This window comes from Oncorhynchus keta, unplaced genomic scaffold (assembly GCF_023373465.1).
Source record: "Oncorhynchus keta strain PuntledgeMale-10-30-2019 unplaced genomic scaffold, Oket_V2 Un_contig_15296_pilon_pilon, whole genome shotgun sequence".
NCBI lineage: Eukaryota > Metazoa > Chordata > Actinopteri > Salmoniformes > Salmonidae > Oncorhynchus > Oncorhynchus keta.
Window position 1 is genome coordinate 77196 of NW_026279236.1, and position 25305 is coordinate 102500.

The 25305-nt window shown below is 47.4% G+C and overlaps 1 protein-coding gene across 1 annotated transcript in view; it reads left to right on the forward strand.

Annotated features, from left to right (window-relative positions):
* The window catches only part of LOC127906136 (calmodulin-regulated spectrin-associated protein 3-like), a 39999-nt gene that overhangs the window by 13197 nt on the left and 1497 nt on the right, over positions 1-25305 (forward strand). The window contains exons 4-18 of the mRNA XM_052502243.1: positions 3270-3347; positions 4934-4966; positions 12435-12573; positions 12847-12986; positions 17404-17497; positions 17712-17760; positions 18014-18075; positions 18344-18374; positions 18987-20730; positions 20784-21084; positions 21183-21428; positions 22556-22849; positions 24426-24534; positions 24927-25042; positions 25215-25305. The exon at positions 25215-25305 is cut by the window's right edge and continues 28 nt beyond it. Coding sequence (XP_052358203.1) covers positions 3270-3347; positions 4934-4966; positions 12435-12573; positions 12847-12986; positions 17404-17497; positions 17712-17760; positions 18014-18075; positions 18344-18374; positions 18987-20730; positions 20784-21084; positions 21183-21428; positions 22556-22849; positions 24426-24534; positions 24927-25042; positions 25215-25305 — 3527 coding nt within the window. The remainder of the gene's footprint in view (positions 1-3269; positions 3348-4933; positions 4967-12434; positions 12574-12846; positions 12987-17403; positions 17498-17711; positions 17761-18013; positions 18076-18343; positions 18375-18986; positions 20731-20783; positions 21085-21182; positions 21429-22555; positions 22850-24425; positions 24535-24926; positions 25043-25214) is intronic.

Below are 25305 nucleotides of genomic sequence, written 5' to 3' on the forward strand. Positions count from 1 at the left end.
AGAACAAAACCAGGTCATTCCAGAACACAACCAGGTCATTCCAGAACACAACCAGGTCATTCCAGAACACAACCAGAAAATGACCAGGTCATTCTAGAACACAACCAGGTCATTCTAGAACACAACCAGGTCATTCCAGAACACAACCAGGTCATTCCAGAACACAACCAGGTCATTCCAGAACACAACCAGGTCCTTCTAGAACACAACCAGGTCATTCCAGAACACAACCAGGTCATTCCAGAACACAACCAGAAAATGACCAGGTCATTCCAGAACACAACCAGGTCATTCCAGAACACAACCAGGTCATTCCAGAACACAACCAGGTCATTCCAGAACACAACCAGAAAATGACCAGGTCATTCTAGAACACAACCAGGTCATTCCAGAACACAACCAGGTCATTCCAGAACACAACCAGGTCATTCCAGAACACAACCAGGTCATTCTAGAACACAACCAGGTCATTCTAGAACACAACCAGGTCATTCCAGAACACAACCAGGTCATTCTAGAACACAACCAGGTCATTCCAGAACACAACCAGGTCATTCCAGAACACAACCAGGTCATTCTAGAACACAACCAGGTCATTCCAGAACACAACCAGGTCATTCCAGAACACAACCAGAAAATGACCAGGTCATTCTAGAACACAACCAGGTCATTCCAGAACACAACCAGAAAATGACCAGGTCATTCTAGAACACAACCAGGTCATTCCAGAACACAACCAGGTCATTCCAGAACACAACCAGAAAATGACCAGGTCATTCTAGAACACAACCAGGTCATTCCAGAACACAACCAGAAAATGACCAGGTCATTCTAGAACACAACCAGGTCATTCCAGAACACAACCAGAAAATGACCAGGTCATTCCAGAACACAACCAGGTCATTCCAGAACACAACCAGAAAATGACCAGGTCATTCTAGAACACAACCAGGTCATTCCAGAACACAACCAGAAAATGACCAGGTCATTCTAGAACACAACCAGGTCATTTCAGAACACAACCAGAAAATGACCAGGTCATTCTAGAACACAACCAGGTCATTCCAGAACACAACCAGGTCATTCCAGAACACAACCAGAAAATGACCAGGTCATTCTAGAACACAACCAGGTCATTCCAGAACACAACCAGGTCATTCCAGAACACAACCAGGTCATTCCAGAACACAACCAGAAAATGACCAGGTCATTCTAGAACACAACCAGGTCATTCCAGAACACAACCAGGTCATTCCAGAACACAACCAGAAAATGACGAGGTCATTCCAGAACACAACCAGGTCATTCCAGAACACAACCAGAAAATGACCAGGTCATTCTAGAACACAACCAGGTCATTCCAGAACACAACCAGAAAATGACCAGGTCATTCTAGAACACAACCAGGTCATTCCAGAACACAACCAGAAAATGACCAGGTTATTCTAGAACAAAACCAGGTCATTCCAGAACACAACCAGGTCATTCCAGAACACAACCAGGTCATTCCAGAACACAACCAGAAAATGACCAGGTCATTCTAGAACACAACCAGGTCATTCTAGAACACAACCAGGTCATTCCAGAACACAACCAGGTCATTCCAGAACACAACCAGGTCATTCCAGAACACAACCAGGTCCTTCTAGAACACAACCAGGTCATTCCAGAACACAACCAGGTCATTCCAGAACACAACCAGAAAATGACCAGGTCATTCCAGAACACAACCAGGTCATTCCAGAACACAACCAGGTCATTCCAGAACACAACCAGGTCATTCCAGAACACAACCAGAAAATGACCAGGTCATTCTAGAACACAACCAGGTCATTCCAGAACACAACCAGGTCATTCCAGAACACAACCAGGTCATTCCAGAACACAACCAGGTCATTCTAGAACACAACCAGGTCATTCTAGAACACAACCAGGTCATTCCAGAACACAACCAGGTCATTCTAGAACACAACCAGGTCATTCTAGAAAACAACCAGGTCATTCTAGAACACAACCAGGTCATTCTAGAACACAACCAGGTCATTCCAGAACACAACCAGGTCATTCTAGAACACAACCAGGTCATTCCAGAACACAACCAGGTCATTCTAGAACACAACCAGGTCATTCTAGAACACAACCAGGTCATTAGGGCTGGGCGATATGGCAAATAAATTATCACGATATATATATATCATACTTATATACATATATATCTTACAAGTGATGAGCAAGAAATACAAAAATAAAAAAACAAATAGTACAAGTCAGTATGTATTATAACTGTTGAATTTGGGGTAGTTGATGTCTTACAAGCCAGAAAGCCAAGTCTGTCTACGGTCTCTGGCTTTAAAGCTGCCCTATGGCAGGTCACTATGGTTACCACCTGTCTACAGTCTCTGGTTATATAGCTGCCCTATGGCAGGTCACTATGGTTACCACCTGTCTACAGTCTCTGGTTATATAGCTGCCCTATGGCAGGTCACTATGGTTACCACCTGTCTACAGTCTCTGGTTATATAGCTGCCCTATGGCAGGTCACTATGGTTACCACCTGTCTACAGCACGTTCCTGCTGCGTCACAGAGGTGACTGCTGGACCTAATTATTCTATATCGACGTTATGGAAAATGTATCTAAACATTTTGATATCGTTATTGAGGGAAGTAATTACCTCTATATTTATTTATATTGATTTATCTCCCAGCCCTACAGGTCATTCTAGAACACGACCAGAAGAACAACCAGAACGTTCTAGATCAGAAACAGGTCATTCTAGAACACGACCAGAAGAACAACCAGAACGTTCTAGATCAGAAACAGGTCATTTTAGAACATCAATAGGTCTTTATAGAACCCCAGAACACGACCAGGTCATTCTAGAACACGACCAGAAGAACAACCAGAACGTTCTAGATCAGAAACAGGTCATTTTAGAACATCAATAGGTCTTTATAGAACCCCAGAACACGACCAGGTCATTCTAGAACACGACCAGAAGAACAACCAGAACGTTCTAGATCAGAAACAGGTCATTTTAGAACATCAATAGGTCTTTATAGAACCCCAGAACACGACCAGGTCATTCTAGAACACGACCAGAACACAACCAGAACGTTCTAGATCAAAACCAAGTCATTCTAGAACACAGCCTGGTCATTCTAGAACACGTATGTCCAAGTCATTCTAGAACACAACCTGGTCATTCTAGATTAGGACCATGGTACTGTGGACATGTGATTGTCTCTAACTGTCTGTCTCTCTCTGCAGTTGAATCAGAAGTTGAGAGAGAGCACTGAGGATGAGGAGGTCCCAACCTGCACAGACCCACAGCCTGTTCAACCAACAGTTAGTACATACACACACACATACACACATGCATAAACATACGCACACACACATACATAAACACACGCACACACACATGCATAAACATACGCACACACACACGCATAAACACACGCACACACACATGCATAAACACACGCACACACACATACATACACGCGCACACACACATACATAAACACACGCACACACACATACATAAACACACACACACACACACATACATAAACACACGCACACACACATACATAAACACACGCACACACACATACATAAACACACACACACACACACATACATAAACACACACATACACACATACATAAACACACGCACACATACACAAACACACGCGCACACACACACACACACACATACATAAACACACACACACATACATAAACACACGCACACACACATACATAAACACACGCACACACACATGAATAAACACACGCACGCACACACACATACATAAACACATACATAAACACACACATACACATACACACGTCAATAAACACACATACACACACACATGCAAGCATTTCTAAATATCAAAATAAGACTGCTACTAAAGACTAAACTGCTGTGTCCCTAAAGTTTTTATCACTTCTACTGCTCTCTCTTTTATCTGTCTCTCTCTCTCTCTCTCTCTCTCTCTCTCTCTCTCTCTCTCTCTCTCTCTCTCTCTCTCTCTCTCTCTCTCTCTCTCTCTCTCTCTCTCTCTCACACACTTCTCTCTCTTTTATCTCTCTCTTATCTCTCTCTCTCTCTCTCTTATATCTCTCTCTCGCTCTCTCTCTCTCTCACACTTCTCTCTCTCTTTTATCTTTCTCTTTTATCTCTCTCTTCTCTCTCTCTCTCTCTCTCTTATATCTCTCTCTCGCTCTCTCTCTCTCACTTCTCTCTCTCTCTTTTATCTTTCACTTTTATCTCTCTCTTCTCTCTCTTCTCTCTCTTCTCTCTTATATCTCTCTTCTCTCTCTCTCTTTTATCTCTCTCTTCTCTCTCTCTCTCTTCTCTCTCTTTTATCTCTGTCTTATCCCTCTCTCTCTTTAATCTCTCTCTTTAATCTCTCTCTTATCTCTCTCTCTTTAATCTCTCTCTTATCTCTCTCTCTCTCTCTCTCTCTCTCTCTCTCTCTCTCTCTCTCTCTCTCTCTCTCTCTCTCTCTCTTTTATCTCTCTCTCTCTCTCTCTCTCTCTCTCTCTCTCTTTTATCTCTCTCTCTCTTTTCTCTCTCTTATCTCTCGCTTTTATCTCTCTTTTCTCTCTCTCATCTCTCTCTTTTCTCTCTCTTTTATCTCTGTCTTATCCCTCTCTCTCTTTAATCTCTCTCTTATCTCTCTCTCGCTCTCACTTCTCTCTCTCTCTCACTTCTCTCTCTCTCTCTTTTATCTCTCTCTCTCTTTTATCTCTCTCTCTCTCTCTTTTATCTCTCTCTTCTCTCTTTTATCTCTCTTTTCTCTCTCTTATCTCTCGCTTTTATCTCTCTTTTCTCTCTCTCATCTCTCTCTTTTCTCTCTCTTTTCCCTCTCTCTTTTCTCTCTCTCCTCTCTCACATCCCTCGCTTCTGTATTGCAGTGTCCCACCCGCTGGTACTGGAAACTGGTCCCAGTAAGTGTACTCCTTTTCTCTCTCTCTCTCTCTCTCCCCCTCTCTCTCTTCTCTCTTCTCTCTCTCTCCCCCTCCCCCTCTCCCTCTCCCTCTCTCTCTCTCTCTCTCTCTCTCTCTCTCTCTCTCTCTCTCTCTCTCTCTCTCTCTCTCTCTCTCTCTCTCTCTCTCTCTCTCTCTCTCTCTCTCTCTCTCTCTCTCTCTCTCTCTCTCTCTCGATGTCTGCCTCATTGTAAATAATGTTTCTCTTTCGAAATGCTTTATATCTATCCACCCCCTCTTTTCTCTTTCCCACTTTCTCTCTCTCTCCCTGCTGTGTGACACTATATACATGACCCTGACCTTATGAACTTTGAACCTCTGAGGTTATAGTCACTGACAGAGGGTCCATATTCATGAAGCCTCTCAGAGTAGGAGTGCTGGTCTAAGATCAGTTTGGCCTCTTAAATCTTAAGGAGAAAGTGGGAAAGAGAGAGAGGGGACTGATCCTAGATCAGCACTCTGAGAGGCTTTATGACTACAGCCCCTGATCCTGTGGTTACGGACAACTCACCTCTCATCATCTACCTCTACACTGAGTGGACAAAACATTAGGAACTCCTGCTCTTTCCATGACAGACTGACCAGGTGAATCCAGGTGAAAGCTATGATCCCTTATTGATGTCACCTGTTAATTCCACTTTGATCAGTGTAGATGAAGGGGAGGAGACATGTTGAAGAAGGATTTTTAATCCTTGAGACAACTGAGACATGGATTGTGTATGTGTGACGTTCAGAGGGTGAATGGACAAGACAAAAGATTTAAGTGCCTTTGAACGTGGTATGGTAGTAGGTGCCAGGGTCACAGGGTTTGTGTCAAGAACTGCAACGCTGCTGGGTTTTTCACACTCAACAGTTTCCCCTGTGTATCAACAATGGTCCACCACCCAAAGGACATCCAGCCAACTCAACACAACTGTAGGAAGCACTGGAGTCAACATGGACCAGCACCCTGTTGGAATGCTTTCCACACCTTGTAGAGTCCATTCCCTGATGAACTGAGTCAACATGGACCAGCACCCTGTTGGAATGCTTTCCACACCTTGTAGAGTCCATTCCCTGATGAACTGAGTCAACATGGACCAGCACCCTGTTGGAATGCTTTCCACACCTTGTAGAGTCCATTCCCTGATGAACTGAGACAACATGGACCAGCACACCGTTGGAATGCTTTCTAGACCTTGTAGAGTCCATTCCCTGATGAACTGAGACAACATGGACCAGCACACCGTTGGAATGCTTTCTAGACCTTGTAGAGTCCATTCCCTGATGAACTGAGACAACATGGACCAGCACCCTGTTGGAATGCTTTCCACACCTTGTAGAGTCCATTCCCTGATGAACTGAGTCAACATGGACCAGCACCCTGTTGGAATGCTTTCTACACCTTGTAGAGTCCATTCCCTGATGAACTGAGACAACATGGACCAGCACCCCGTTGGAATGCTTTCTACACCTTGTAGAGTCCATTCCCTGATGAACTGAGTCAACATGGACCAGCACCCCGTTGGAATGCTTTCTACACCTTGTAGAGTCCATTCCCTGATGAACTGAGTCAACATGGACCAGCACCCCGTTGGAATGCTTTCCACACCTTGTAGAGTCCATTCCCTGATGAACTGAGTCAACATGGACCAGCACCCCGTTGGAATGCTTTCTACACCTTGTAGAGTCCATTCCCTGATGAACTGAGTCAACATGGACCAGCACCCCGTTGGAATGCTTTCTACACCTTGTAGAGTCCATTCCCTGATGAACTGAGTCAACATGGACCAGCACCCCGTTGGAATGCTTTCTACACCTTGTAGAGTCCATTCCCTGATGAACTGAGTCAACATGGACCAGCACCCCGTTGGAATGCTTTCTACACCTTGTAGAGTCCATTCCCTGATGAACTGAGTCAACATGGACCAGCACCCCGTTGGAATGTTTTCTAGACCTTGTAGAGTCCATTCCCTGATGAACTGAGTCAACATGGACCAGCACCCCGTTGGAATGCTTTCCACACCTTGTAGAGTCCATTCCCTGATGAACTGAGTCAACATGGACCAGCACCCCGTTGGAATGCTTTCCACACCTTGTAGAGTCCATTCCCTGATGAACTGAGTCAACATGGACCAGCACCCCGTTGGAATGCTTTCTAGAGTCCACCTGAGTCAACATGGACCAGCACCCCGTTGGAAGCTTTCTACATTCCCTGATGAACTGAGACAACATGGACCAGCACCCCGTTGGAATGCTTTCTACACCTTGTAGAGTCCATTCCCTGATGAATTGAGACAAAATGGGACAGCACAAATGTAACCTTGTAGGAAGGTGTTGAGACAAATGTTTTGAATGCTTTCTACACCTTGTAGATCCATTGGAGGGAGTGATGGGGCTGGAATGTAGGGCTAAGTTCCTGACTGATCTTTGGTCAGTTTGTTCATTTCCCCCCACATGATTAAGGATCCACCCCTAATGATTGTAGAGTCCATTGGATGGGATGGACCAGCATCTGGATCCTAGATCTTACCTGAAACTGATCAACATGGATCTGCACCCCTGGGAAACTTCTCTCCTGTGTCCATCCTGGGGAGAGTGAGACCAGGGGGTTCTTCCACACCTTGTAATGTCCATCTGATCTGAGTCAACATGGACCAGCCCCCGTTGGAATGCCCCCCTCCTCAAGTCCCCCTGTCCCCCATGGACCTGCACCCTGCTTTCACCGTGAGTCCATTCCCTGATGAACAGTTCCCATGGACCAGCACCCCGTGGGAATGGTTTTTACACCTGTCCTTCCATCTGCCTGATGAACTGATCAGCATGGCCAGCACCTTTTTGTTGGAATGCTTTCTACCTTGTAGAGTCCATTCCCTGATGAACTGAGACAACATGGACCAGCAGTTGGAATGCTTTCTCACTCTTGTAGAGTCCTCCTCCTCCTCCATGGACCTCCCCCTCCTCCTTCCTCCACCTTCTTCCTTCTCTATGAACTCATCTAACATGGACAGCCAGCCAGACAGACAGAAAGAGTCACATCCAACCCCGTTGGCTGCTCTCTTGTCTCCAGCATGAACAGACAGACAGACAGACGTTGGAAGACAGAGAGACAGAACAGACACTCCAGCACCCTGTTGGCTGCTCTCTACACTCTCAGCAGACAGACAGACAGACAGACAGACAGACAGACAGCAGACAGACTGAGTCAACAGACAGACACTCCAACCCTCCACACCTTGTAGAGTCCTCCTCTCTCTCTGGACCAGCACAGACAGACAGACAGACAGACAGACAGACAGACAGACAGACAGCACCCCAGACAGACAGACAGAACTGAGACACTCCAACCCTGTTGGCTGCTCTCTCTCCAGCAGACAGACAGACAGACAGACAGACAGACAGACAGACAGACAGACAGACACTCCAACCCTGCGGCTGCCCTCTCAGCAGACAGACAGACAGACAGACAGACAGACAGACAGACTCAGACAGACAGACAGACAGACAGACAGACAGACAGACAGACAGACATTCCACACCCTGTCCTCCCTCTGGGAATGGAAACACTATATATTATTTATTCACTGTTATTTATGATTTTATACATGTATGTTTTATCAATATTTATTGTTGATTCACATTCTGGTTGGAATGACTAGATTGTGGCTGATTTGATCTGATTAGACCCTCTATCTGGTCTTCATGTACACTTCCACACTTGTCATACTTGTGGCTCCACCATATTGCTGTGTCTCAACTGTTTCCAGTTCTTTGCCATCCTCATCCAGCATGCCTGCTTTTTGTTTGAACAGTCTGAATAAACCTCCAGTGGAGGAGCTTGTTCCTTTTCCAGTCTGCTAACACAGTTCTCTAGACAGCCAGGACAGACAGGAGCTTGTTGTTTTCCAGTCTGCTAACACTGTTCAGACTAGAGGACAGACAGACAGCAGACAGACAGACAGACAGACAGTCTGCATTCCAACACTGTTCTCTGGGAATGGAAAGCTTGTTATTTTTCAGTTATTTCTGATTTTATACATGTATGTTTTATCAATATTTATTGTTGAAGGATGACTCTTGATTTGTCTTTAGACCCCAGTCTGCTTAACACTGTTCTCTGAGGAAGGAGCTTGTTGTTTTTCAGTCTGCTAACACTGTTCTCTAGAGGAAGGAGCTTGTTGTTTTCCAGTCTGCTAACACTGTTCTCTAGAGGAAGGAGCTTGTTGTTTTCCAGTCTGCTAACACTGTTCTCTAGAGGGAGGAGCTTGTTGTTTTCCAGTCTGCTAACACTGTTCTCTAGAGGAAGGAGCTTGTTGTTTTTCAGTCTGCTAACACTGTTCTCTAGAGGAAGGAGCTTGTTGTTTTCCAGTCTGCTAACACTGTTCTCTAGAGGAAGGAGCTTGTTGTTTTTCAGTCTGCTAACACTGTTCTCTAGAGGAAGGAGCTTGTTGTTTTCCAGTCTGCTAACACTGTTCTCTAGAGGAAGGAGCTTGTTGTTTTCCAGTCTGCTAACACTGTTCTCTAGAGGAAGGAGCTTGTTGTTTTCCAGTCTGCTAACACTGTTCTCTAGAGGAAGGAGCTTGTTGTTTTTCAGTCTGCTAACACTGTTCTCTAGAGGAAGGAGCTTGTTGTTTTCCAGTCTGCTAACACAGTTCTCTAGAGGAAGGAGCTTGTTGTTTTTCAGTCTGCTAACACAGTTCTCTAGAGGAAGGAGCTTGTTGTTTTCCAGTCTGCTAACACAGTTCTCTAGAGGAAGGAGCTTGTTGTTTTCCAGTCTGCTAACACTGTTCTCTAGAGGAAGGAGCTTGTTGTTTTCCAGTCTGCTAACACTGTTCTCTAAAGGAAGGAGCTTGTTGTTTTCCAGTCTGCTAACACTGTTCTCTAGAGGAAGGAGCTTGTTGTTTTCCAGTCTGCTAACACTGTTCTCTAGAGGAAGGAGCTTGTTGTTTTCCAGTCTGCTAACACTGTTCTCTAGAGGAAGGAGCTTGTTGTTTTCCAGTCTGCTAACACAGTTCTCTAGAGGAAGGAGCTTGTTGTTTTCCAGTCTGCTAACACAGTTCTCTAGAGGAAGGAGCTTGTTGTTTTCCAGTCTGCTAACACAGTTCTCTAGAGGAAGGAGCTTGTTGTTTTCCAGTCTGCTAACACTGTTCTCTAGAGGAAGGAGCTTGTTGTTTTCCAGTCTGCTAACACTGTTCTCTAGAGGAAGGAGCTTGTTGTTTTCCAGTCTGCTAACACTGTTCTCTAGAGGGAGGAGCTTGTTGTTTTTCAGTCTGCTAACACTGTTCTCTAGAGGGAGGAGCTTGTTGTTTTCCAGTCTGCTAACACAGTTCTCTAGAGGAAGGAGCTTGTTGTTTTCCAGTCTGCTAACACTGTTCTCTAGAGGAAGGAGCTTGTTGTTTTCCAGTCTGCTAACACTGTTCTCTAGAGGAAGGAGCTTGTTGTTTTCCAGTCTGCTAACACAGTTCTCTAGAGGAAGGAGCTTGTTGTTTTCCAGTCTGCTAACACAGTTCTCTAGAGGAAGGAGCTTGTTGTTTCCCAGTCTGCTAACACAGTTCTCTAGAGGAAGGAGCTTGTTGTTTTTCAGTCTGCTAACACTGTTCTCTAGAGGAAGGAGCTTGTTGTTTTTCAGTCTGCTAACACTGTTCTCTAGAGGGAGGAGCTTGTTGTCTTTCAGTCTGCTAACACAGTTCTCTAGAGGAAGGAGCTTGTTGTTTTCCAGTCTGCTAACACTGTTCTCTAGAGGAAGGAGCTTGTTGTTTTCCAGTCTGCTAACACAGTTCTCTAGAGGAAGGAGCTTGTTGTTTCCCAGTCTGCTAACACAGTTCTCTAGAGGAAGGAGCTTGTTGTTTTCCAGTCTGCTAACACAGTTCTCTAGAGGAAGGAGCTTGTTGTTTTCCAGTCTGCTAACACTGTTCTCTAGAGGAAGGAGCTTGTTGTTTTTCAGTCTGCTAACACAGTTCTCTAGAGGAAGGAGCTTGTTGTTTTTCAGTCTGCTAACACTGTTCTCTAGAGGGAGGAGCTTGTTGTTTTTCAGTCTGCTAACACTGTTCTCTAGAGGAAGGAGCTTGTTGTTTTCCAGTCTGCTAACACTGTTCACTAGAGGAAGGAGCTTGTTGTTTTTCAGTCTGCTAACACTGTTCTCTAGAGGAAGGAGCTTGTTGTTTTCCAGTCTGCTAACACTGTTCTCTAGAGGAATGAGCTTGTTGTCTTTCAGTCTGCTAACACTGTTCTCTAGAGGAAGGAGCTTGTTGTCTTTCAGTCTGCTAACACAGTTCTCTAGAGGAAGGAGCTTGTTGTTTTTCAGTCTGCTAACACTGTTCTCTAGAGGAAAGGAGCTTGTTGTTTTTCAGTCTGCTAACACTGTTCTCTAGAGGAAGGAGCTTGTTGTTTTTCAGTCTGCTAACACTGTTCTCTAGAGGAAGGAGCTTGTTGATTTTGTCTGCTAACACAGTTCTCTAGAGGAAGGAGCTTGTTGTTTTTGTCTGCTAACACAGTTCTCTAGAGGAAGGAGCTTGTTGTTTTTCAGTCTGCTAACATCATGCAAGCGGTCAGACAAGTGAAATTTTAAGCTCGTCTCTCAATTCAAAAATATGTGTCAATACTTTGCCCCTTGATAACCAGCGCACCTCTGTATGTTGTAAAAGTGTTACATGGTCGCTGCCCATATCATTGCATAATGCAGAAAATGCACGTGAGTTCAGGGGCCTTGCTTTAACAAAGTTAACCATTTTCACTGTAGTGTCCAAAACGTCTTTCAAGCTGTCAGACATTCCCTTGGCAGCAAGAGCCTCTCGGTGGATGCTGCAGTGTACCCAAGTGGCATTGGGAGAAACTGATTGCACGCACGTTACCACTCTACCATGTCTCCCTGTCATGGCTTTTGCGCCAAAGTTCATTGGATGTCGTTTTCTGGTCTCACTTGATTTCTTCTTTCTCCTTAGTGGTTCAGTCACTCAAGTGCCTTGTGGTTGTACCGCCTGTTGTTCCACTGCATGTCCACCAGAGAGCGCTATAGTCTCAGCTCACTGCTTTATCACAACTCTTTTCTGCACTTCCTTTCTTTTCTCTCTTTCTGTCTCCCATCCCTCTTTTCACTGCAGTCTCGTTTGACATGTGAGCCATAACTCTGTTCAGCGTGTGCGCTGCTTGTGTGTGTGTGTGCTCAGCAAAGTACTGTGCTGCAGTAAGTCTTGTGCTTGGTTTGTCAGATTTCTTTTCTCTGCTGTGTTGGTAGATTATTGGCTGGCTGTGGAGTTTATGACATGTCTTGATCATTTCTCTAAACATCGTGGCAAAGTCATCTGTATTGTGGGGTAATTCTGGGCCTTTTGGTCTAAATAACTAATTCAACAATAGGTAGTTAATTGTTGTTTTTTCTCTCTCTCCTTCTCTCTCTCATGTCCCTCCCTCCCTCCCTCCCTCCCTCCCTCCCTCCCTCCCTCTCTGTCAGATCCGTTATAGGAAGGATAAGGTTCTGTCTAAGCAGACTCCTACTTTTCCTCTGGTGTCTGGTGTAAGGGATCTGTCTAATGGCTGTGCTATAGCTGCTGTTCTGCACTACTACTGTCCTGACCTGCTGCCACTGGAGGGTACATACACACACACACACACACATACACACACACACACACACACACACACACACACACACACACACACACACACACACACACACACACACACACACACACACACACACACACACACACACACACACACACACACACACACACACACACACACACACACACACACCTCTGATATCTACCCCTCTCCCTTCCTCCCTCCTCATCTGGCTTCACCCTCCTCCTACCCCTTCTTCTCCCCCTCTTCCTCCTCCTCCTCATGCCCCTCTCCTCTAGATGTGTGTCTGAAGGACACCATGTCAGTAGCAGACAGTCTGTATAACCTGCAGCTGATCAGAGAGATCAGTGAGTCCAGTCTACAGAGGTGCTGTCACCTGGAGCTGGAGGACCTGCTCTACGCCCCGCCCACACTACACGTAGGTACATCTCTGTCCAGGACATAGTACTACACCTCTAAACCAACACTACATGTAGGTACATCTCTGTCCAGGACATAGTACTAGACCTCTAAACCAACATCACATTTGAGTACATTTGCTACAGCACCTCGAAAATAATCCTGCAGCAGGACATAGTTGATTATTACCTCTAAACCAACACTACATTTTTTTGTAGGTACATCTCTGTCCAGGACATAATACTCTGACATTTCTAAACCAACACTACACTTTAGGTACATCTCTGTCCAGGACATAGTACAGTTTGACCTCTAAAAAACCAACACTACAGAAAAGGTCTCTGACTGTCCAGGACATAGTACTACACCTCTAAACCAACACTACACGTAGGTACATCACTGTCCAGGACATAGTACTAGACCTCTAAACCAACACTACACGTAGGTACATCTCTGTCCAGGACATAGTCCTACAGACCTCTAAACCAACACTCAATCGTAGGTACAAATTATAGCAGGAACCCTGTACAACTGTCTAGAATCCATAACAAACATGTAGGATCTAATTTTTTATTTTTTATTTTTAATGGAACCTTTTTTAACCAGCAGGTGCTACAGCAGGAAAATAAGCAGCAATAGGAGAATGTTGATTATTATGTGGATTATAATGTAATGGACATTTTTTTGTAGGGGTTGATACATTTTTAATTAGGGCAAATCAAGTCCGACATTTTTAAGCCGACATTACAAACTTTAGAAGCCTATTTAAACTTTGAACACCCTACAAATTCTCATCAACAGTTTGAGCTTCTAATTAAAAAATGTAATCTCTCCAGAAAAAGTCTCTGACTGTTGCCGCCTGTTATATACCCCCTCAGCCCCCAGCTGTGCCCTGGACACCATATGTGAATTGATCGTCCCCCATCTATCTTCAGAGTTCGTTCTGTTAGGTGACCTAAACTGGGATATGCTTAACACCCCGGCAGTCCTACAATCTAAGCTAGATACCCTCAATCTCACACAAATTATCAAGGAACCCACCAGGTACAACCCTAAATCCGCAAACATGGGCAACTCATAGATATCATCTGACCAACTTGCCCTCCAAAACCAAATGGTACAACCCTAAATCCGCAAACATCTGTTGGCTTCCAAATACACCTCTGGTTTTCAATGATCTCAAAGATCACTGCCTCATTCCCTGCATCCGCTATGGGTGTTGTCAAACGACCACCCCTCATCAATGTCAAACGCTCCCTAAAACACTTCTGCGAGGGCCTTCTAATCGACCTGGCCAGTGGTATCCTGGAAGCATATTGACCTCATCCCGTCAGTCGAGGATGCCTGGTCGTTCTTTAAAATAATTTCCTCACCATCTTAAATAAGCATGCCCCTTTAAAAAATGTAGAACTAAGAACAGATATAGCCCTTGGTTTTACTCCAGACCTGACTGCTCTCAACCAGCACAAAAACATCCTGTAGCGGACTATACTAGCATCGAATAGTTTTGATATGCAATGTTTAGGGATGTCAGAAACCAGATACGCAGTCAGTTAGAAAGCAAAGGCTAGCTTTTCAATCAGAAATTTGCATCATATAAGGTTGGAACTCCAAAAAGTCAGTTGAAAGCAAAGGCTAGCTTTTTCAATGGGACACTGTAAAGTCCAGTTTTGGACAGAAAGTCCAGAGAAGCAACTCCTCCCAGCTGTCCACTGCACTGAGGCGAGGAAACACTGTCACCACCGATAAATCCACGATAATCGAGAATTTCAATAAGCATTTCTCTACGGCTGGCCATGCTTTCCTCCTGGCTACCACGACCGCGGCCAACAGCTCCGCACCCCCAGCAGCTACAAGCCTCCCCAGATTCTCCTTCACATAAATCCAGATAGCAGATGTTCTGAAAGAGCTGCAAAACCTGGACCCGTACAAATCAGCTGGGCTAGACAATCTGGACCCTCTCTTTCTAAAATTATCCACCGCCATTGTTGCAACCCCTATTACCAGTCTGTTCAACCTCTCTTTTGTATTGTCTCATTCCCTCCCTAATCCCCCCTCATCTGTCAAACGCTTAAAAACTTATTAGCAGGCTTCCTTATCTATCTGAGATCCCTGGCCCCCAAAGGGGGAAACACTTAGACCCAAACTGTTACAGACCTATATCTATCCTGCCCTGCCTTTCTAAAGTCTCCGAAAGCCAAGTCAACAAACAGATTACTGACCATTTAGAATCTCACCATACCCTCTCTGCTATGCAATCTGGTTTCCGAGCTGGTCATGTGTGCATCTCAGCCACGCTCAAGGTCCTAAACAATATCATAACCGCCATCGATAAAAGACAGTACTTAGCAGCCGTCTTCATCGACCTGGCCAAGGCTTTCAACTCTGTCAATCACTGTATACTTATCGGCAGACTCAACAGCCTTGGTTTCTCAAATTACTGCCTCACCTGGTTCACCAACTACTTCTCAGAAAGAGTTCAGTGTGTCAAATCAGAGGGCCTGTTGTCCGGACCTCTGGCAGTCTCTATGGGGGTACCACAGGGCTCAATTATCGGGCAGACTCTTTTCTCTGTATATATCAACGATGGGGCTCTTGCTGCAGATCCCTGATCCACCTCTATGCAGACAACACCATTCTGTATACATCTGGCCCTTCTTTGGACACTGTGTTAACAAACCTCCAAACGAGCTTCAATGCTAGTAAAACTAAATGAATGCTTTTCAACCGATCGCTGCCTGCACCCGCCCGCCCGACTAGCATCACTACTCTGGACGGTTCTGACTTAGAATATGTGGACAACTACAAACACCTATGTGTCTGGTTAGACTGTAAAATATCTTTCCAGACTCACATTAAACATCTTCAATACGAAATAAAATCTAGAATCGGCTTCCTGTTTCGCAACAAAACCTCCTTCACTCACGCTGCCAAACATACCCTCGTAAAACTTACCAATCCTCAACTTCGGCAATGTCATTTACAAAATAGCCCCCAACCTTCTTCTCAGCAACCTTGATGTAGTTTATCACAGTGCCATCCATTTTGTCACCAAAGTCCCATATACCACCCACCACTGCGACCTGTATGCTCTCTCGTTTGCTGGCCCTCGCTTCATATTTGTTACCAGACCCACTGGCTCCAGGTTATCTATAAGTCTTTGCTAGGTAAAGCTCCACCTTATCTCAGCTCACTGGTCACCATAACAACACCCACCCGTAGCACGCGCTCCAGCAGGTATATCTCACTGGTCATCGCTGAAGTTGGAGACTCCCTCACTAACTTTAAACATCAGCTATCTGAGCAGCTTACCGATCGTTGTAGCTGTACATAGTCCATCTGTAAATAGCCCACCCGATCTACCTACCTCATCCCCATGTTGTTTTTATTTACTTTTCTGCTCTTTTGCACACCAGTATCTCTACTTACACACCATCTGCTCATCTATCACTCCAGTATTAATTTTCTAAATTGTAATTACTTTGCTACTATGGTCTATTTATTGCCTTACCTCCTCGCGCCATTTTCACATACTGTATATAGACTTTTCCTATTGTGTTATTGACTGTGCGTTTGTTTATTCCATGTGTAACTCTGTGTTGTTGTCTGTTCACACTGCTATGCTTTATCTTGGCCAGGTCACAGTTGTAAATGAGAAGTTGTTCTCAACTGGCCACCTGGTTAAATAAAGGAGAAATAAAAAACAAATGAAGATCCTACCTCTCCTTTAACCCTCCACTTCCCCTTTAACTGTAAATGACAGACTGTCGGCCAGAATGTTGTTACTGGATTATGACTGTAAAAAGGATTCCATTACAAAAGGTGTTCATTCCCCTGTTGGGGGTTACCCTGTACCATTACTGTGTTCCCATTCCCCTGTTGGGGTTACCCTGTACCATTACTGTGTTCATTCCCCTGTTGTTGTTCATTCCCCTGTACCATTGTACCATTACTGTGTTGTTCCCCTGTTGGGGTTTACCATTACTGTTCATTCCCCTGTTGTACCATTACTGTGTTCATTCCCTGTACCATTACTGTACCATTTCATTCATTCCCCTGTTGGGGTTACCATTACTTTGTCACCCTTACTGTGTTCATTCCCCTGTACCCTGTACCATTACTGTGGGGTTACCCTGTACCATTACTGTGTTCATTCCTGTTGGTTTACCCTGTACCATTACTGTGTTCATTCCCCTGTTGGGGGTTACCCTGTACCATTACTGTGTTCATTCCCCTGTTGGGGGTTACCAGGACCATTACTGTGTTCATTCCCTGTTGGTTAACAGGTACCCTGGACCATTACTTGGGGGTTACCCTGTACCATTACTGTGTTCATTCCCCTGTTGGGGGGGTTACCCTGTACCATTACTGTGTTCATTCCCCTGTTGGGGGTTACCCTGTACCATTACTGTGTTCATTCCCCTGTTGTCCTTCAGGTGAACATCATGAGTTTCATAGCAGAGCTGCTGGGATGGTTCGAGGTGCATAAACCTGACTTCGTCAAGCCATTACTACCTCTAGACCTGACAGGTAGGGGAGGTGTGTGTGTGTGTGTGTGTGTGTGTGTGTGTGTGTGTGTGTGTGTGTGTGTGTGTGTGTGTGTGTGTGTGTGTGTGTGTGTGTGTGTGTGTGTGTGTGTGTGTGTGTGTAAGAGAGTGGAAGGAGAGAGAGAGATTAGACTGTTGTATAACCTGTTTAGGTGGCCTTATGGTTGATAACATGAATAGGTTTCTCTGTGTGCCAGATGCCTCAGGGTTGTTGGAGTCCAGTCCTGTCAGTGGGTACAGCATCAGGTAACATCAGGACACATTCATTCTACATGTAGTTATTGGTTAACAGGTAACATCAGGACACATTCATTCTACATGTAGTTATGAATCTCATTGGCGTCTCGATAACACAGTCTTCGTCATGATGCGTTATGGGTCGCGACCCCAGAGAGCAGTGAGGAACCAAACAGAAACACATCCGCATGTTTATTGTTTCTATGGCAGAACGAGACGTATGTGACAGAGTCATTGTGAATAATAATGTGTTCTGTTCCAGTGGCTCTCCCTCCTATATCTTCAAACAGCCCTTTGTCCCCATATCCTCTCCTGCGTCATCTGGTAAGAGAGATGGGGATTCTGGGTAATGTAGTTTAAAGCTGTCTTTGTGCATCTGTGGGCTTTTCCCCATTGCATACTCCTCGTTGTACTCTCTCCTCGTCTACTTCTCAAAGCCCATTGGAGGGTAAAGGTCAGAGGGGAGGGACCTCTGGCTTTCTCATCCAATGGGTTTTGAGAAGACGACGAGGACACGAGGAGTATGCAATTCAGAGAAGTCTAAGTGTTGGAGTTCTCTTCCTGACTACATCTCCCTTTCTGTCACATTTAGAAGGGAACATGTGGACCAAGAAACAGATCCGGTGAGTAGGATGGCGGACTGTTTCAGCCTGGAGAGATATTTATTTAGGACCATCCTCCCAGATTGAACCTCTCCTCTCTCTCTCTCTCCTTCTTTCCTCCTTCTGTCTCTCCTCTCTCTCTCTCTTCTCTCTCTTCCTCTATCTCTCTCTCTCTCTCTCCCCATCCTCTCTCTCTCTCTCTTCCTATCTCTCTATCCCTCCCTCTTCGTCTCTCTCTCTCTCTTCTCTCTCTCTCTCTCTCTCTCTCTCTCTCTCTCTCTCTCTCTCTCTCTCTCTCTCTCTCTCTCTCTCTCTCTCTCTCTCTCTCTCTCTCTCTCTCTCTCTCTCTCTCTCTCTCTCTCTCTCTCTCTCTCTCTCTTTCTCTCTCTCTCTCTCTCTCTCTCTCTCTTTATCTCTCTCTCTCTCTTTATCTCTCTCTCTCTCTCTCTCTGTCCTCTCTCTCTCTCTCTCTCTCTCTCTCTCTCTCTCTCTCTCTCTCTCTCTCTCTGTCCTCTCTCTCTCTCTCTCTCTCTATTTCCCTCTCTCTCTGTCCCTCTCTCTCTATTTCCCTCTCTCTCTCTCTCTTCCTCCCTCTCTGTCTCTCTTCCCATCCCTCTCCCTCTCTCCCTCCAGTCGTCCACTCTCGGCTGTAACCTTCAGTATTCCATTCGGTCTGGACAGTGACGTGGACGTTGTCATGGGCAACCCCGTGCATTCTGCCAGCACCAACAGCCTGACCGCTGGCGTGCCCGCCATGATGACTTCATCGAGCAGAATGTCATCTGGGATGACACGGGTCCCCTACAGCCCCCCCGAGGACCTCAGTCACCTGGTCAGCGCCTCTGTCCCTCAACGCTCCTCCTGGGGCCCGCACACACACTCATACACACCGGCCCTAGGGGAGCTGCCGACAGTCGAGATCATCCACACTCCTGGAGGAGAAAGAGGTGGAGGAGGGAAAAGAGGAGAGAAAGGAGATGGAGGAGGAGGAAGGCCAGAGCCACGCTTGCGTCCAGAAGGAGCTCCTGCAGGTTTCTTCCTTCATTCTCCTGAATACGACCTGACCCAGCTCAGCAGCTCCGCCCCCTGCCGCTCCGGAATGCTCTACCGACCAATAGGAGGGGAGGGGGGCGTAGGAGAGAAGCAGAGATTGGGAGGCAGGGAGAAGGGGGAGAAGGGGAGATCGGATGGCTCGCGGGACGATGACTCGGTCCTCCGCGACGGAAGTGTGGACTCATCGGAAGCTTCCGACGACCTTCCTAGAAACGCCCTCGGCAACGTCCGCCCTGGCCACGGTCGTCACGGCAACGGCAACATCAGCAACACCGGTGGCAGTAGCGGCAGCCCACAGATGACGAGCTTCGCCGAGCGGCGGGACAGAAGGAGACAGCCGGCCGCACCGGGAGAGGAGTCGCCCAGCACCCCGACCCCCACCACCCCCACCCTCCATACCCCCACCCACACCACCCCCAGCCCAGGAGGGAAGCACCCTGAGCCGGGTACAGAGGCCTGGGAGCTGGGGGCCCGCCTGGAGGAGAAACGCAGAGCCATCGAGGCCCAGAAGAGACGCATAGAGGCCATATTCACCAGACACAGACAGAGGCTGGGCAAGACTGCCTTCCTACAGCTGAAGAGAGGAGAGGGAGGAGAGGAGCCTATATCTCTGGAGGAGCGTCTCAGCCGCATGGAGGAGCAGCTGAAAGAGGAGGAGGAGAGAGAAGAGGGAGAGGAGAAAGACAAGGCAGACGAAGGGAACTCCCGCCCTCAGGCGCGATTGGAGAAGCAGGTGACGTTTTCCATGGATACGAGGAAGGGGGCTGAGAAAGGGGTGGATAAATGGGAGGGGCCTGAGCCGGGGGGAGGGGCTGTTCTAGTGGAGTATAATGAGGTGGTCCTGAAGCTGAGTGAGGCTCTGAGGTCACTACAGAACGACATGCAGAAACTGACCCAACAACAACAACAGCTAATGGGCAAGAAGACCACACCCAAACCCACACCTAAAACTACACCCAAAACCACACCTAAAACTACACCCAAAACCACACCTAAAAGTACACCCAGGACACCACCCAGGACCCCCACTAAGAGTCCGACTAGAACCCCGACCAAGAGCATCAGTAAGGCGTGGGTGATTCCTGCAGGCTCCAAACCCCCACCTCCACTACCTCCCCCTCTCGCAGGGCCCTCCCCCAGCTCTCCTCCACCCCTCCCAAAACCTCCACCTCCACTACCTCCCCTCACAGGGCCCTCCCCCAGCTCTCCTCCAACCCTCCTAAAACCCCCATCTCCTCCTCCTGCCCTGCCCCACGCACAAAGATCCACTCCTCCTCCCCCCGTAGCCCTAAGCACCACCCGCGCCCCTCCCAACCCCACCCCCGCCCTTCTGAATTGAAGTTCCCTCCTTCCACCCGTGTCCTCACCCCCCCGCAGCATGTGGACTCCCTCCCACACCTGCGACGCGTCTCCCCCAGCCAGTGCCAGGTCCAGACCTCCTCCTCTTTCCGTATCGGGGGCCCCTGCACCCCCCAGGAACCCCCTGCCTCCATGCGGCCCCAGCCCGAGGAGAGTACCTCAGAGACGGGCTCCAGCGAGACGCAGTTCAGCCTGGAGCTGGAGGAGCAGGAGGGTTTAGGGGAGGCCGGCCCGTGTTTCCCCAGCCCAGGAGAGGCCGTTCTGGGGGTGGCAGCAGCTCTGGAGCCCCCTCCGAGGGCTCCTTTGAGAGCGAGACCCTGTCGCTCGCTTACTGCGGAGGAGGGGAGGGAGGGAGAGGAGCAGGAGGAGGAGGGAATCGTTGCAGCCTGATGGAGGTGTCATTGTCATCCCTGGGAGGGCCAGAGGGGGGCAGTGACGAGCCAACTGACACAGAAGGACAGGAGTTGTTCTCTGACTCCATGAGCGACCACACAGAACCTCCAACAGGAGAAACGTTGGAACCTACGGAACCCACGGGAGAACCTAGGGAATCTACGGGGGATCCAATAGCACAGAACACAGAACTCCGAGAACCCTCAGTGGAACCCACAGAGCAGACGGAACCGGAGGCGAGAGGAGGGGTTGGATTCTTCTTCAAGGTGAGTCTGGCGGAGGGAGAGACAGAGAGAGAATAGTCCCTCCCAGAAACAAGCCCTAACTAACCCTCTGCCCTCTAGGCCCTTAGATGTAGATAAGACAACGTTAATTGAAGTTCATCGTTTCATTATTGACTCATAAGGAAATCAAAGATGATGTGTTTCTAGTGGTAGCCAATAAAGTAGTGACAATGTCTGTGTGTGTGTGTGTGTGTGTGTGTGTGTGTGTGTGTGTGTGTGTGTGTGTGTGTGTGTGTGTGTGTGTGTGTGTGTGTGCGCAGGAGGAGGTGCGTTGTGAAGATGAGATGGCTCAGAGGAGAGCTGCTCTGTTGGAGAGACAGCAGAAAGAGCAGAGGACCTGAAGAGGAGAGACCTGAACAGGAGAGAGGAGAGCAGGTGACACACACACACGCAGACACACACGCAGACACAGGAGAGAGAGCAGACACACACAGACAGACACACAGACACACTCATCATCCACAGAAAATAAACAGACAGACAGACAGACAGACACACACAAACAGACACACAGACACACTCACATCCACTCAGCAAATAAACATTCAGACATTCAGACAGACAGACAGACAGACAGACAGACAGACAGACAGAGACAGACAGACAGACACTCAGAAAATAAACAGACAGACAGACAGACACACACAAACAGACACACTCATCATCCACTCAGCAAATAAACATTAAATTCAGACAGACAGACAGACAGACACACACAGACAGACACACAGACACACTCATCATCCACTCAGAAAATAAACAGACAGACAGACAGACAGACAGACAGACAGACAGACAGACAGACAGACAGACAGACAGACAGACAGACAGACAGACTCATCATCCACACAGAAAATAAACAGACAGACAGACAGACACACACAAACAGACACACAGACACACTCATCATCCACTCAGCAAATAAACATTCAGACATTCAGACAGACAGACAGACAGACAGACAGACAGACAGACAGACAGACAGACAGACAGACACACAGACAGACAGAGACACACAGACAGACTCATCATCCACTCAGCAAATAAACATACAGATCATCACCATAACACTAACCCCCTTCCCCTCCATCTTTCCTTTAGACCCCCTCTGAGGAGGAGGAGCGAAGAGGCTCTCTCCCACAGACCCCTCCCCTGTCCTGCACCCCTCCCCCGCAGCCGGTGTCCCTTCGCTCACCCCACCGACCACGCCCAGTCGCCGTGGTGATTTCACGCGGAAGGAGTACGCCCACCGCCAGCAGATACGCATCATGTCCGACCTGGATAAGGTGCTGTGTCAGAAACACACCAATCAGGGACGAGTCGTCGCCAAGAAGTCCCGCCCCCGACCTCGGAGCATGACCCGGGAGGAGTCACAGCTGTCCCGCAGCCCAGCCAAGAGCACTATGGGTAATGGAATTGTAACGATAGGGTGTCTGTTTGTGCCAGACACTCTCCTACTCCCCTTTACAGTGTCTGGGACGGGGGTACAGAGGTGCAGGCTGCTGCTTTACTCTGCATAATGACAAGTTATCAACATACTGTACCCCCCGTCTCTCTCCCTCCTCCTCTCTCTCCCTCCTCCTCTCTCTCTCCCTCCTTCTCTCTCTTTCTCTCTCTCCCTTCTTATCTCTCTCTCCCTCCTCTCTCTCTCTTCTTATCTCTCTTCTTCTCTCTCTCCTTCCTCTCCCTCCTCTCTCTCCCTTCTTCTCTCCCTCCTCTCTCCCTTCTTATCTCTCTCGTCTTCTCTCTCTCTCCCTCCTCTCTCTCCCTTCTTATCTCTCTTCTTTCTCTCTCCCTCCTCTCTCTCTCTTCTTATCTCTCTTCTTCTTTCTCTCTCCCTCCTCTCCCTCCTCTCTCTCCCTTCTTCTCTCCCTCCTCTCTCCCTTCTTCTCTCTCTTCTTCTCTCTCTCTCCCTCCTTTCTCCCTTCTTATCTCTCTCGTCTTCTCTCTCTCTCCCTCCTCTCTCTCCTTCTTATCTCTCTCTTCTTCTCTCTCTCCCTCCTCTCTCTCTTCTTCTTTCTCTCTCCTTCCTCTCCCTCCTCTCTCCCTTCTTATCTCTCTCGTCTTCTCTCTCTCTCCCTCCTCTCTCTCTCTTCTTATCTCTCTTCTTCTTTCTCTCTCCTTCCTCTCCCTCCTTTCTCCCTTCTTATCTCTCTCGTCTTCTCTCTCTCTCCCTCCTCTCTCTCTCTTCTTATCTCTCTTCTTCTCTCTCTCTCCCTCCTATCTCTCTCTTCTTCTCTCTCTCCCTCCTCTCTCTCTCTTCTTATCTCTCTTCTTCTTTCTCTCTCCTTCCTCTCCCTCCCCTCTCCCTCCTCTCTCCCTTCTTATCTCTCTCTTCTTCTCTCTCTCCCTCCTCTCTCTCTCTTCTTATCTCTCTTCTTCTTTCTCTCTCCTTCCTCTCCCTCCTCTCCCTCCTCTCTCCCTTCTTATCTCTCTCTTCTTCTCTCTCTCCTTCCTCTCCCTCCTCTCTCTCCCTTCTCTCCCTCCTTTCTCCCTTCTTATCGCTCTCTTCTTCTCTCTCTCTCCCTCCTCTCTCTCCCTTCTTATCTCTCTCTCCTCTCTCTCCCTTCTTCTCTCCCTCCTCTCTCCCTTCTTATCTCTCTCTTCTCCTCTCTCTCTCCCTCCTTTCTCCCTTCTTATCTCTCTCCTTCCTCTCCCTCCTCTCTCTCCCTTCTCTCCCTTCTTATCGCTCTCTTCTTCTCTCTCTCTCCCTCCTCTCTCTCCCTTCTTATCTCTCTCTCCTTCCTCTCCCTCCTCTCTCTCCCTTCTTCTCTCCCTCCTCTCTCCCTTCTTATCTCTCTCTTCTTCTCTCTCTCTCCCTCCTCTCTCTCCCTTCTTATCTCTCTCTTCTTCTCTCTCTCCTTCCTCTCCCTCCTCTCTCTCCCTCCTCTCTCTCCCTTCTTCTCTCTCCCTTCTCTCTCCCTTATCTCTCTCTCCCCTCTCTCTCCCTCCTCTCTCTCCCTCCTTCTCTCTCTCCCTCCAGGTTCTAAGTTGACTAAGGTGTACTCTCACTCCTCTCTCAACCTGGCTGCTATGGCTGACGACACAGTCCCTGACCACACCGTCCCTAACCCTAGCAAGAAACCATCCAGGTAACACTCATATATATATATATCTTTCTCTCTCTTCTTTCTCTTCTCTATATATATATATATTCATCCAGGGTAAAAATGTTAAAAAAGGCCACCCGAGTTATTCACAAATACCATACAAGTGAAAACAACAATGAATTTAAAACAGAATGGATGGGGGCCACAAAAAAACTGACTAACACAATCAATGGGGCCCCTCCTGGCCGGTAATTCACCCATGATTACAAATGTACATAGCTGGCCACTAGACTAACTTAGCAATCTAAAAACATCTAGCTGACATGGGCTAATTGAGTGACTGACGTAACAAGAGAGAAACAGCTGATGCACCAATCACATTTCAGAACTACACCTTCAGTATTCTACTAACTCTTACCCTTCCTCTCTTCCAGCCGCCCTGATTCGCCCTCACGTCTGATGTCACCGAGCCAACTGGCCAATCAGAACGGAGACAAGGACTGGGAGATCGGCTCCAATGGCTCCTCCCCTTCCATTCCAGAATACACCGGTACGACGTGATAGGAAATGGAATGATGTCAAAGTATTGTCCTGTTATAAAACTGTTGTACCCTAAATAAAATCTAAACGTGCTCGCGCCTGTGTGCGCCTGTGTGTGTGTGTGTGTGTGTGTGTGTGTGTGCGTGCGTGCGTGCGTGCGTGCGTGCGTGCGTGTTTCCCAGGGCCCAAACTGTTCAAGGAGCCGAGCTTCAAGTCCAATAAGTTCATCATCCACAACGCTCTGTCTCGCTGCTGTCTGGCTGGGAAGGTCAA